Here is a 12,033-nt window from a genome sequence, read left to right as displayed (position 1 = left end):
CTCAAAAGTTGGCAGCTGTGCATGCAGATGTTGCTCCTTGTGAATATAGCTTAAATTTGAACTTTGTTTTTTGTTGTCATCTTGTGCCCCAAATGCTTCTGTCTAGAAGTCGTATACTAATGTCAATATAAAACATTCCGAATGTGTCCAAAAAAACATGATTTATATAATATTTAATTTAGGAATGAACACAAATATGGTCTTGGAGTGTGACTGAGAATTACAAACTTGGTTATCATGAAACATGAGAGGAAGAGGACATATGCATCCAAATGGTAATTAATTTGTGCTGAATGTCTGTATTCAGTCACTTATTTCACCATGGCATGTTGACTGCATTAAGTCAAAAAGTCGTTTTTTTATGCATTGGGTTATGGGTACTTCTGTTTGCAAGCACATGTTCCAAAGATTGTGTTGCTATATAGGTATATATAGTGCATTTCCATGTGTTTACTGCAGAGTTCAGCACATGTGCCATACGTCAAAAATGTAAAACAGGAAATTTTGCATTTATAGACAATATGTTTACGTGAATTTCAAATATAGAGTTTCCTGCCCTATCAAACTGTTGTTTATGTCACATTTTGATTCATTTAGTCAAAACTAATTTATATTATAATATAGTATATTATATATTAACTAGCCTACAGTATAACATTATAATATATTATATATTGAAAAACAACATTTTGGTGAATTCTAGAAGCTTTAAAATAGTTTAGTGTCAATTTCTGTAGCCTACACTTCGTTACACTACATCTTGTTTTTTTCCGCCCATGACCTACTTCATGAAACTCCTCCTTGAATTGTGAATAAAACAGGTCTAACAGGTAGAAAAGTTAGAAAACTGAAAGCAGAAACATACTGCAGCTTTACATCAATAAGGAAATAGGCTAAAGAAAATCTACGTTGACCAGTGGGATATTTTTCATGGTAATTACATTTTTTCAACTTCTTGGACCGTCTGGCCAGTTTAAAACTAAGCCGTCTTTAAGAATTCACCTGCTTGATTCACATTTATCTGACCTGTCATTTAATTGTGTAATGTGCCTATTAAATGAATGTACATATGCAAATTTTTGAAAAATGGTTAAAATATTTACCAAACAGGTTCATTTTTCCATGGTAGATTATTTAAAAAATATCTATTACTAGAGATTACTCAGGTTTCACCTGAATTAATTCATATTGACATAGAATTTACCTGCTTGGTTCATATACATGACATGTCAGTACTTTTATGATACTTTTATTCATTTTATAGCCTAAAAAAATATACCAGCGTATTCTGGATGGATTGTAAAACAGATGTGTGGAAAGTATTGGGCTAAAATCAGTGGCATGCTTCATAGACGATGGTGAGATGTGAGGTGGAGTGGGTGTGGCATCTGATGAAAGTATGTTTTGAAAGACTTTGACACATGAAAACATGACTTTATTTAACCAGAGCCATCTATTTTATATAAGCAGCATTTGTGCACTAATAAGAATTCCCTTTCTTAAAAAAAGGAGTGAAATGTTTCCCTTGCCTACGTTTCATTTTTAAAGTTCTTTTTTAATGTTTGCACAGTAAACAAGTTTTTCTGGTTGTTATGGTGAACTGATCCTAAGGATTGATAGTGTTTTGCATTCAGAACATGTTTTTGGTATTACTTTTAAATATGTTTTGTAATTGTTAAAAAATCTAAAGAAATAAAATAAAAAATGTTTACATTGATTCTCCAACTTTATGTATGATGCCTAGTGTCCTTTAATTACTTTGGGTGCAATCAATTGCACAAACGCTGTTTAATTAATTAGTTAAAACATTTGTAATAATTTCATAGCCCTAGTCTAAATAAACAATCATTTATTTATTTTAGGTTTATAATGCCCTGATTATTTCATTTTTATTGTTCTTTTATGGAAAATGTTAATTGTGTTCCAGAATTTGTGTTGGCTATTTTCTTAGAATGAAAGAAAAGCAGCAAAGCACTACACCTAAAACGAATCTCTAAGGCTAGAGGGGCTAGAGGATGAGGACACCAACACTAAAATGAGTTTGAATGAGGAGATGGAGACAAGGGACACCGCAGCCTCTCCAGAGGCCAGCTGTGTGTCTATGAAGAGTAACACATCAATAGTTATGCCTCCTAATATCAGTAATGAAGCTGTGACATCTGACCCAAGGTAAGACAAACTCTGATACTTAAATTATTTTATGAAATGTATAAATGGAGATTGACTGATTCCTTTTGATTGATCTCATGAGGCTAAAGAATCAAAAGGCCACATCCCCAGAAGCCAGCTGTGTGTCTATGAAGAGTAACACATCAATAATTATGCCTCCTAATATCAGTAATGAAGCTTTGACATCTGACCCAAGGTAAGACAAACTCTGATACTAAAAGGTTTAAATGAAATGTATAAATGGAGATTGACTGATTCCTTTGATTGATCTCATGAGGCTAAAGAATCAAAAGGCTGCATCCCCAGAAGCCAGCTGTGTGTCTATGAAGAGTAACACATCAATAGTTATACCTCCTAATATCAGTAATGAAGCTGTGACATCTGACCCAAGGTAAGACAAACTCTGATACTAAAAGGTTTAAATGAAATGTATAAATGGAGATTGACTGATTCCTTTGATTGATCTCATGAGGCTAAAGAATCAAAAGGCCACATCCCCAGAAGCCAGCTGTGTGTCTATGAAGAGTAACACATCAATAGTTATGCCTCCTAATATCAGTAATGAAGCTGTGACATCTGACCCAAGGTAAGACAAACTCTGACACTGAAAATACTTTATGAAATGTATAAATGGAGATTGACTGATTCCTTTTGATTGATCTCATGAGGCTAAAGAATCAAAAGGCCACATCCCCAGAAGCCAGCTGTGTGTCTATGAAGAGTAACACATCAATAGTTATGCCTCCTAATATCAGTAATGAAGCTGTGACATCTGACCCAAGGTAAGACAAACTCTGATACTAAAAGGTTTTAATGAAATTTATAAATGGAGATTCACTTATTCCTTTGATTGATCTCATGAGGCTAAAGAATCAAAAGGCAACATCCTCAGAACCAGGCTGTGTGAAGAGTAACACATCAATAGTTATGCCTCCTAATATCACAGATGAATCAGTGACTTCTGACCCCAGGTAAGACAAGTTTAATGCTGACTTTCTTGATGTTAGCAAATCCTATCTAAAAGATAAGAGTGTAACCATAAAATAGAAAGTTATTCACTGGGGAAAATAGTTTGCACATCCCTGACTGATCGCTAATGGAATTTGTTGTCAAAATATATTTTGATTTTCACTTGATTTTATTGATTAATCATAATTAACCAATTTGTCTGGTGCAAATAATTCTTATATTCTCCCTTTGTGTTCATTTGTTAAAATTCAATACTAAGATATTCTTCTACTGAGAGGAAGAGTCTGATCCAGGTTCAGTCCAGATGTGGAGTTTCTGAGCAAGTTCTGAAAGATCTGGTCTCTATCACCTGTAAACACAGTTTGTACTGGGATCAGTCCAGACCATCAGAAGACTTTGACTGTCCTCAGCGCAGTAAGAGATACAGAGTCATGACAGGGTCTAGTTCTGATTCTGCTCACTCTTACACTCCAACGGCCATGCAGGAGGAGACCGGAGACCTGCAGAAACCAGTAGATGATGAACAACAGAGAGTCAAAGACAGACACAAAACCAGCATGAAGAACAAGTATGAGAGATTATTTGAGGGAATCAAACTCCAAGAAAATCAAGCCTTCCTGAACAAGATCTACACAAAACTCTACATCATAGAGGGAGAGAGAGAAGGACTGAATGAAGAACATGAGGTTTTACAGATGGAGAAAACAGCCAGAACACAACACTCACAAGACACTCCAATCGACTGCAATGACATCTTTAAAGCCTCACCTGAACCAGGATGTGAGGAGAAAGGCCAAATCAAGACTGTTCTTACTAAAGGCATCGCTGGAATCGGAAAAACCGTCTCTGTGCAGAAGTTCATTCTGGACTGGGCTGAGGGAAGAGCCAATCAGGATGTAGATTTCATGTTTGTGCTTCCATTTCGAGAGATGAACTTGATCCGAGATCATCAGTACAGTCTTCACAGACTTCTGCTGGACTTTTATCCTGAACTTCGAGATCTGGACTCAAAGATTTATGAGTGTAAAGTTGTGTTTATCTTTGATGGTCTGGATGAAAGCAGAATCACACTGATGTTTTCAGACGGTCAGAAAGTTTCTGATTTGACTGATACTTCATCAGTGGGTGTATTGATGTCAAACCTCATTAAAGGAGAACTGCTTCCCTCAGCTCTCATCTGGATCACCTCCAGACCAGCAGCAGCCAATCAGATCCCCTCCAAATACATCAACCGTCTGACAGAGATTCAGGGATTCAATGAGCCTCAGAGGGAGGAATATTTCAGGAAGAGAATCAGTGACGAGCATCAAGCCAGCAGAATCATCTCTCATATCAGAAGAGCAAGAAGCCTCCACATCATGTGCCACATACCCGTTTTCTGCTGGATCTCATCCACTGTGCTTCAGAAGCTCCTGGAAGAAGATCTGAGTTCAGAAATCCCTCGAACTCTGACAGAAATGTACATCCACTTCCTGCTTATTCAGATCAACATGAGAAATCAAAAGTATGAAGAGAGAGATCCAGAGAAACTCAGAGAAGGAATTGTGAAACTTGCTGAAGTGGCTTTCAAACAGCTGATGAAGGGCAATGTGATGTTCTATGAGGAGGACCTGAAAGAGAGCGGCATAGACGTCACTGACGCCGCAGTGTATTCTGGGATCTGCACTGAAATCTTTAAGGAGGAATCTGTGATTTATCAGAGGAAAGTCTACAGCTTCATTCATCTGAGCATTCAAGAGTTTCTCGCTGCTTTCTATGTGTTTTACCATTATGTAATGAAAAATGTTGACACATTGCAGTTTATTGATGTGATGCATAATCTGCTTAGAGGAGCAGTAGATAAAGCCCTTGAGAGTGAGAATGGACAGCTGGACCTGTTCCTGCGGTTCCTGCTGGGCATCTCACTGGAGTCCAATCAGAGACTCTTACAGGATCTACTGACACACACAGAGAACAGCTCAGAGAGCATCAGGAGAACCACACAGTACATTAAAGAGAAGATCAAAGATGGACATGAACTCTCCACTGAAAGATCCATCAATCTGTTCCTCTGTCTGCTGGAGGTCAAAGATCAGACTCTGTCCAAAGAGATTCAGGAGTTTGTGAAATCAGACAAACACTCAGAGAAGAAACTCTCTCCTGCTCACTGCTCAACAATCGCCTACATGCTTCAGATGTCAGAGGAGGTGCTGGATGAGCTGGACCTCAAGAAATACAACACATCAGATGAGGGTAGAAGAAGACTGATCCCAGCTGTGATAAACTGCACAAAAGCCCTGTGAGCATGTAATCTTGTTACATTGAAGTATTTACTGAAAGGAATTATGTTTTTTGTCGTGCTTACTTGTACATATGGAGTATATTTTGCTTATTCTATTGTCCTGCTTTGTTTCAGTCTTGCTGGCTGTAATCTCACTGCTCAGCATTGTGAAATTGTGTCATCAGCTCTACAATCCTCTAATTCTCTCCTGAGAGAGCTAGATCTGAGTAACAATGACCTACAGGATTCAGCTGTGAAGCTGCTCTCTGATGGCCTGAAGAGTCCAAACTGTCAGCTGCAAATACTGAGGTTTTTAAGAACATATACACTAAGAGATAATGTACATTCTGCTAGTCATAATGTTAATGTCTGTGGATGATCTATCTAATGATCACTGTCTGTAGGTTGTCTGGCTGTATGGTGACAGAGGAAGGCTGTGGTTATGTGTCTTTGGCTCTGAGTTCAAACCCCTCACACCTGAGAGAGCTGGATCTGAGCTACAATCACCCAGGAGATTATGGGGTCAAGCTGCTCTCTAACAAGCTGAAGGATCCAAATTATGAATTGCAGATACTCAAGTATGTGACAGATACTCTAAGTATGTGTCTCTATTAATGAGATGGTGAATTGAATTAGGTGTGTTAGTTGAGGGAGACACTCCAAAATATGCAGTGGTGGGACTTCTCAGGACAGTTTTGAGAAGCACTGATCTAAGTTACACAATAACTTAAAGCACCACTTGGCTACTTTTGCTCTCGGGGTCCCCCTACAGTTTGGAAAAAATAATGTCCTCAACTACTGTCGTAAGATCTGTCATCCTACAACAGGGGATGCCATCGCGCGTGCATTTGTTGACATGACAACCCTGATAGCCCTGAACTAGTGATGCGTGGGTCGTCTCATAACCCGCGGACCCCGTATGTCTATTTAATGGTCGCGGGTGCGCGGCGGGTTGTAAAAATATATACAGTGGTGCGGTGCGGGCCAAATAACTTCATAAAAGCGTCCCGCGGGTCGGTGCAGCACTAACAGTTCCCCTGAACACTGCAAGAGTTCTTCTGGCGTCGCGTGTGAAATGTCTTCATCCCAGGTAACGTTACAGTCAGTGGCTTATGTTTCAGCATGTCATATGGATATAATTTTTAATGGGTTTTATTTTTTTCAAATGCCAAATAATCGCGATGCTCACGTTTACAAGCCAGCGTCATTATAGTAGTCTATTGGTTAGCGTTTTACAGAATCTATATGATACTTCAGTTCAATGTTTGAGTGGTCGGTAATCACCGTAACAAGCAGGACAGCATCGGTCGGGCACGCCTCCTTCAGCTCACGCCGACGAGCAAACGCTGGTCACATGTTGATCCTCGTCCTGCCTTTAATCCCATCACTTTTTCATTTCCTCTTATTGCTTTCCTCCAACAAAACCTTTTCTTTCTTATTTGTCTCTGCTGCTTCGGACATGACTATATTATCCGACGAACAAAGTTGGGCTCGCACGTCCGAATGTAAGGAAGTGTGTGTGTTGGTGGAAGTGACGTATATGCCGTAAAGCAGTCGAATTTTGTAGTTCTTTTTTTTTTTCTCAGGTTACTACCCGAAACCCGAAGTTTAAAAGTACGATTAAAAACGATACAGACCCCATCAGGCTATGGCAGACGTGTTATTCAACCTATTGTAAGTCGATTTATCATCACAAGAGTCTAAAAAATATATTATGAAGGTTGAAAAGTTACCTAGTGCTGCTTTAATGTGTATACACATAGAGTTAGGGCTGTGTGATTAATTGTAATTGATTTTAGATTTCGATTTTGGCTTCCAAAGTTTATGAAAACAAGATTATCAAGGTTAAACGATTATTGTGCAACTTGTTTGCCTTACTTGTTTGATTTTAAAAGTGTTATTTAAAGGACATCGAGACGCAAAGAGACACTGTTCCTCATGTGGCTTTCTGTGTGCGAGTCGGGGCCAAAGGCAGATAAGCATAGGTGTAATTTGCATGTGGTATGTGGGACATGCGCCCACCAGTGATGCGTGAGTCAATGTTTGTCAACGTTTTAGATCAACCCTGGTGCCCACCACTTTTTGAATCATCTTGCAGTACAGTCCCTGACAAAAGTCTTGTCGCTTGTGTACAAATTGACCTAAAGTGCCGCTGAAATATATTTCTAATCAAGATTTTTTTTACAAGAAATGGCTCATTTTAATCCCACCAGCTTTTGTGATAATGTTTCAGTGAAAAACTAAACTTTCAAAAAGTATTCTAATATTCACAGCTTGGTAAAGCCCATTGAGTCAATTTTTGCAAAGACATAAGTGTTGTCACCTTGTCATATGAGTGTCATATTGTCACCTTCACCTGTGACTAATAATGGATCAATTAGGTCTCAAGTGTGTATAAAAAGAACCCCAGTACGCTAGACCTTCACATCAACTGCAACTAGACCTCTGCAAACATGCCTAAGATTCACCCTGAGACTAAAGTTTTGATTATCAAGAGGCTGAAGACCAGATCCACTGCTGATGTGGCAGACACCTTCAATGTGTCTCAGCGTCAAGTACAGAGGATAAAAAAAAGATTTGAAGAGACTGGAGACGTTTTTGACAAGCCCAGGTCAGGCAGACCCCGCAAGACAACTGTTCAAGAGGACCGTTTGTTGGCTCGAAAATCCAAGGCCAGCCCATTTTCCACTGCAGCAGAGCTCCACGAGACCTGGTCACCTGAAGTCCTTGTGTCAACCAGAACAGTTTGTCGGATTCTGTCTCGAAATGGCCTCCATGGTCGAATCAGTACCCAGAAGCCAGCACTAAACAAAAGACAATTGAAAAACCGTGTGGCATTTCTCAAGGCCCACAGCCTGCTAAAAGGATGGACGCTGGAAAAGTGGCAGAAGGTGGATTTTTCAGATGAATCTTCTGTTGAATTGCACCACAGTCGCACAAATATTGCAGGAGCCAGAATGGATCCGAGACCTACTGGAGCCAGAATGGATCCGAGATTCGCCCAGAAAAAAGTGAAGTTTGGTGGCGGAAAAATCATGGTCTGGGGTTACATCCAGTATGGGGTGTGCGAGAAATCTGTAGGGTGGAAGGCAACATCAATAGTCTAAAATACCAAGAAATCTTAGCTACCTCTTATTCCCAACCATAAAAGAGGCCAAATTCTGCAGCAGGACGGTGCTCCATCGCATACTTCCATCTCCACATCAAAGTTCCTCAAGGCGAAGAAGATCAAGATGCTCCAGGATTGGCCAGCCCAGTCACCAGACATGAACATCATTGAGCATATGTGGAGTAGGATGAAAGAGGACGCATGGAAGACGAAACCAAAGAATATTGATGAACTCTGGGAGGCATGCAAGACTGCTTTCTTAGCTATTCCGGATGACTTCATCAATAAATTGTATGAATCCTTGCCAAACCGCATGGATGCAGTCCTTCAAGCTCATGGAAGTCATACAAGATATTACATTTGGATCTCACAGCACCACAACTTAATTTGCTGACATATTTTTGTATTTGCAGTAAATTTGTTCAATTTCTGTATAGGTGACAAAACTTTTGTCTTGCCAAAATTTGACCTTTCTGTCTTGATTAAATGATAAATATTTTTTTGTGAAAATTATTTATTTCAGTGCATTAAACATCATTTGGGAGGGTTTTAGCTTTTCATATGAGCTATTTCTAACACCAATGAATGAATTAAAACTCAGGTTAATATCAGGTATTTCTAGAAAATAGATAAGCGACACGACTTTTGTCAGGGACTGTACAGATAAATCTAATACAAATTAAACATCTTTAGTTGAATTGCAGCGTTAAATAAGAGACAGTCTGGCGCTGAGATGTGTTTCTGAAACCACGCAGTGCTTCCTTGCCATTATTATCAGTAGTGGTGGCTTGTGCACAGACGAGTGCTTCAGTCTATCGCTAACAGTTGTGTAGACTGTATTCATTCTGTTGAAATCACAAAACAAAATGCATCCAAACTTTTCCATGATCTTGATATACAATCACTGATTCACATGTTTGGTTTTAATGAGAAGAGCCTCATCAACATCCCAGTATGGGGTTTTCAACATGTACTATTATATAGTATATGTAAGGATTAAAATATTTACAATAAATGTGATTTCTAAGTTGCTAAATTACAATAATTGTGTAGTTTTTTTAACACACACACACTCTTGTCCCACTCTGTTATGCCAGTGCAGATAAGCAATAGGACTTTGGATAAGGCCATCCACGCAAACATTCCAAATGAATTTTGGAGAGAAAACAGTGGGTTATACTGCTCTGGAAAAAATTAAGAGACCACCTAACATTGAGAAATACAAACATACAAAGTGGATGTGGATGTGGATGAAACAGTATATTGTCTCTATAGCATTAATAAGGATTAATCTATATTTAATGTGGACTGTCTGTGTATGTCTTACAAACATACACAGACAATGTGGATGAAACAGTATATTGTCTCCATAGCATTAATAAGGATTAATCTATATTTAATGTGGACTATGCAGTGGTATTTGCAGTGTTATTTTACATTTGATTGTTAATGTTTTGTTGCTGTAGGTTATTACTTATTTGAATACTACTGTAGTACATCTTCCCAAAAATGGTAAAACACTGCTAATAATATTTATATATTCATGCTGTTGTATTTGTCGGTTTTGTCTGTAATTAGTTTCTTTGTTCTTTTTATATTGGTGACTTTTTCTTACATTAGGTAACCTAGTATTTGTTTTTGCTGAAGTATTTGATGTTGTTGGCTTTTTCAGTGGTTCTGTCTCTGTAGCTGACTTTATTCGACTTTCTTACAAGACGTCTGAATGTGGCTCTTGTTTTCACTTTTTGAGTGCCTGATTTTTATAGTGCTCAGTGATTTTTGCTTTATATTTGTGTCTTTCTAGTGTGGATCATGGAGAACATTTTAGAATCACACAAGGACCAAGAAAATGTAGGTCTTCCCCCCCCCCCCCCCCACACACACACACACACACACACACACACACACACAAAGCTCTAAAACCATGCATAATGTTCTTCGCATCTTTCTTCTTGTGTTCAGATGCCTGTAATCTCACACTGGATCCAAACACAGTCAACAGCCAACTCATGCTGTCTGAGGAGAACAGGAAGGTGACACATATGACAGAGCAGCAGCCGTATCCTGATCATCCAGAGAGGTTTGATACGTATCCTCAGGTTCTGTGTGGACAGAGTCTGACCGGACGCTGTTACTGGGAGGTTGAATGGACTGGGAGAGTTACTGGTTTAGCAGTGACATATAAAGGAATCAGCAGGAAAGGAGTTGGTGACTGTGTGTTTGGATGGAATGACAAATCCTGGAGTCTCTTCTGCTCTGATAACAGCTACATTGTTTGTCACAATAATGACAGAACTGACTTAATTGCTCCTTTACCACCCACTAGTAGAGTAGGAGTGTATGTGGATGTATCGGCTGGCACTCTGTCCTTCTACAGTGTCTCTGACACACACACACTCACACACTTACACACATTCAACACCACATTCACTGAACCCCTCTATGCTGGATTTCGGGTTTATGATGCCTCAGTGTCTTTGAGAAATATCTGAACCATCACAAGTTCTTTTTTTAAGCAGTTACAAACTTTCTTATATGAAACAAATTGCACACTCAAATGGTGCAATGTAATTTCTGTTCCTGAAGAGGCGTCATAAGGAATTTGCATAAATAATGATTGTCTTTCCCCAAAAAAATTCAGGTCTGTTGTTGGTCAGTAATCAGTCCTGACCCAAACTGTTTTAGACATTACAGCTCAGGACAGTCCCTAGTAAAAGGTTTTGAAACTTTGCAGTTGTCATACTAACTATTACTCAACTAAAGAGCAGTTATGTTAACCTTGTATAACCAATGTTTAAGTCTTCCTTACTGTTGTACTTTGGCAGGCATTTGTTTGTTTGCACATTTAATATATACAATACAATAGATTTTGAGATTTTATTTCTGAGTCTGAGTACATGAGCAGTTCAGAATACGTCCTGTGTTGTCATCTTATAATTAACATTTATCTGCATGTTGCACACTATTTCAGTTCTTCTCCAGTTGTTGTCTTTTGTTGTGGGGCATCAAATACCTCACGGTATAGTTTGAGCTTGCCGGACTATCTTCAAGTAGGTATGAACATTTGCCCTTTTGTTTCATCTGGATAAAGTCGCTGTGGTTATGTTTGAAGTGGGGAAAACTTTTCCTTAATTTGTGTTTATTTAGGGCATGTTGGTAAAGTGCAGTTTTGTTTCTAACAGACTTCTCAAGGTATTCCACCATCTTAAGTAAGATACCAGTCTTAAGGTCTTTGATTATTTTCATGTCTTACCTGACCCAGATGAGACATATTTCAATCAATCTGTGACAAACACACAACATTAAACATTCAGTTCCTGCGTATTATCAGTTATTTGTAATTACTATTTTTTATATTTTAATATTTTTTTCTTTTGCTATTTTATATTTGCTATGCAATGAGTCACTGTTAGCTAAATCATGTTTATTTTCAGTAAACTCTCTCTCTAAAAGATAAGAAGATAAAAGTAGTAGATGAATTTAAATACTTAGGTGTCCTTTTGGAACCAACGTTAGGATTTAAAAA

At 38.5% G+C, this 12,033-nt stretch overlaps 1 protein-coding gene across 7 annotated transcripts; it reads left to right on the top strand.

Annotated features, from left to right (window-relative positions):
* The first annotated feature begins 775 nt into the window (after window positions 1–775).
* On the top strand, window positions 776–11,344 carry LOC137072648 (NACHT, LRR and PYD domains-containing protein 3-like). 7 transcript variants are annotated; one of them, XM_067440542.1, is made up of 13 exons: window positions 838–933; window positions 1,265–1,358; window positions 1,928–2,169; window positions 2,252–2,365; window positions 2,447–2,560; window positions 2,642–2,755; window positions 2,838–2,951; window positions 3,033–3,140; window positions 3,398–5,416; window positions 5,534–5,707; window positions 5,803–5,976; window positions 10,312–10,358; window positions 10,470–11,344. In XM_067440542.1, the coding sequence occupies exons 3-13, from the start codon at window positions 2,036–2,038 to the stop codon at window positions 10,997–10,999; spliced, it is 3,642 nt and encodes a 1,213-aa protein (XP_067296643.1). In that variant the 5' UTR covers window positions 838–933; window positions 1,265–1,358; window positions 1,928–2,035; the 3' UTR covers window positions 11,000–11,344. The 7 variants fall into 7 exon arrangements, with proteins under 7 accessions (XP_067296640.1, XP_067296638.1, XP_067296641.1 ...); XM_067440540.1 differs by having other exon boundaries at window positions 792–933; window positions 1,952–2,169; window positions 10,312–11,344; XM_067440536.1 differs by having other exon boundaries at window positions 793–933; window positions 10,312–11,344.
* The last annotated feature ends 689 nt before the right edge of the window (window positions 11,345–12,033 follow it).

The sequence above is a fragment of the Pseudorasbora parva genome, chromosome 4 (assembly GCF_024679245.1).
Source record: "Pseudorasbora parva isolate DD20220531a chromosome 4, ASM2467924v1, whole genome shotgun sequence".
NCBI lineage: Eukaryota > Metazoa > Chordata > Actinopteri > Cypriniformes > Gobionidae > Pseudorasbora > Pseudorasbora parva.
The sequence above is the reverse complement of the archived record's forward strand: the minus strand, read 5'-3'. Positions and strand labels throughout refer to the sequence as shown.

Bases quoted from the DNA above. Each gene is read 5' to 3' on its own strand.
- LOC137072648 (XM_067440539.1), top strand. From the start codon at position 2,036: ATGAGTTTGAATGAGGAGATGGAGACAAGGGACACCGCAGCCTCTCCA. The intron at 2,561-2,641 runs GTAAGACAAACT...TGATCTCATGAG, and splicing joins GCTGTGACATCTGACCCAAG to GCTAAAGAATCAAAAGGCCA. The intron at 3,141-3,397 runs GTAAGACAAGTT...TTCAATACTAAG, and splicing joins TCAGTGACTTCTGACCCCAG to ATATTCTTCTACTGAGAGGA.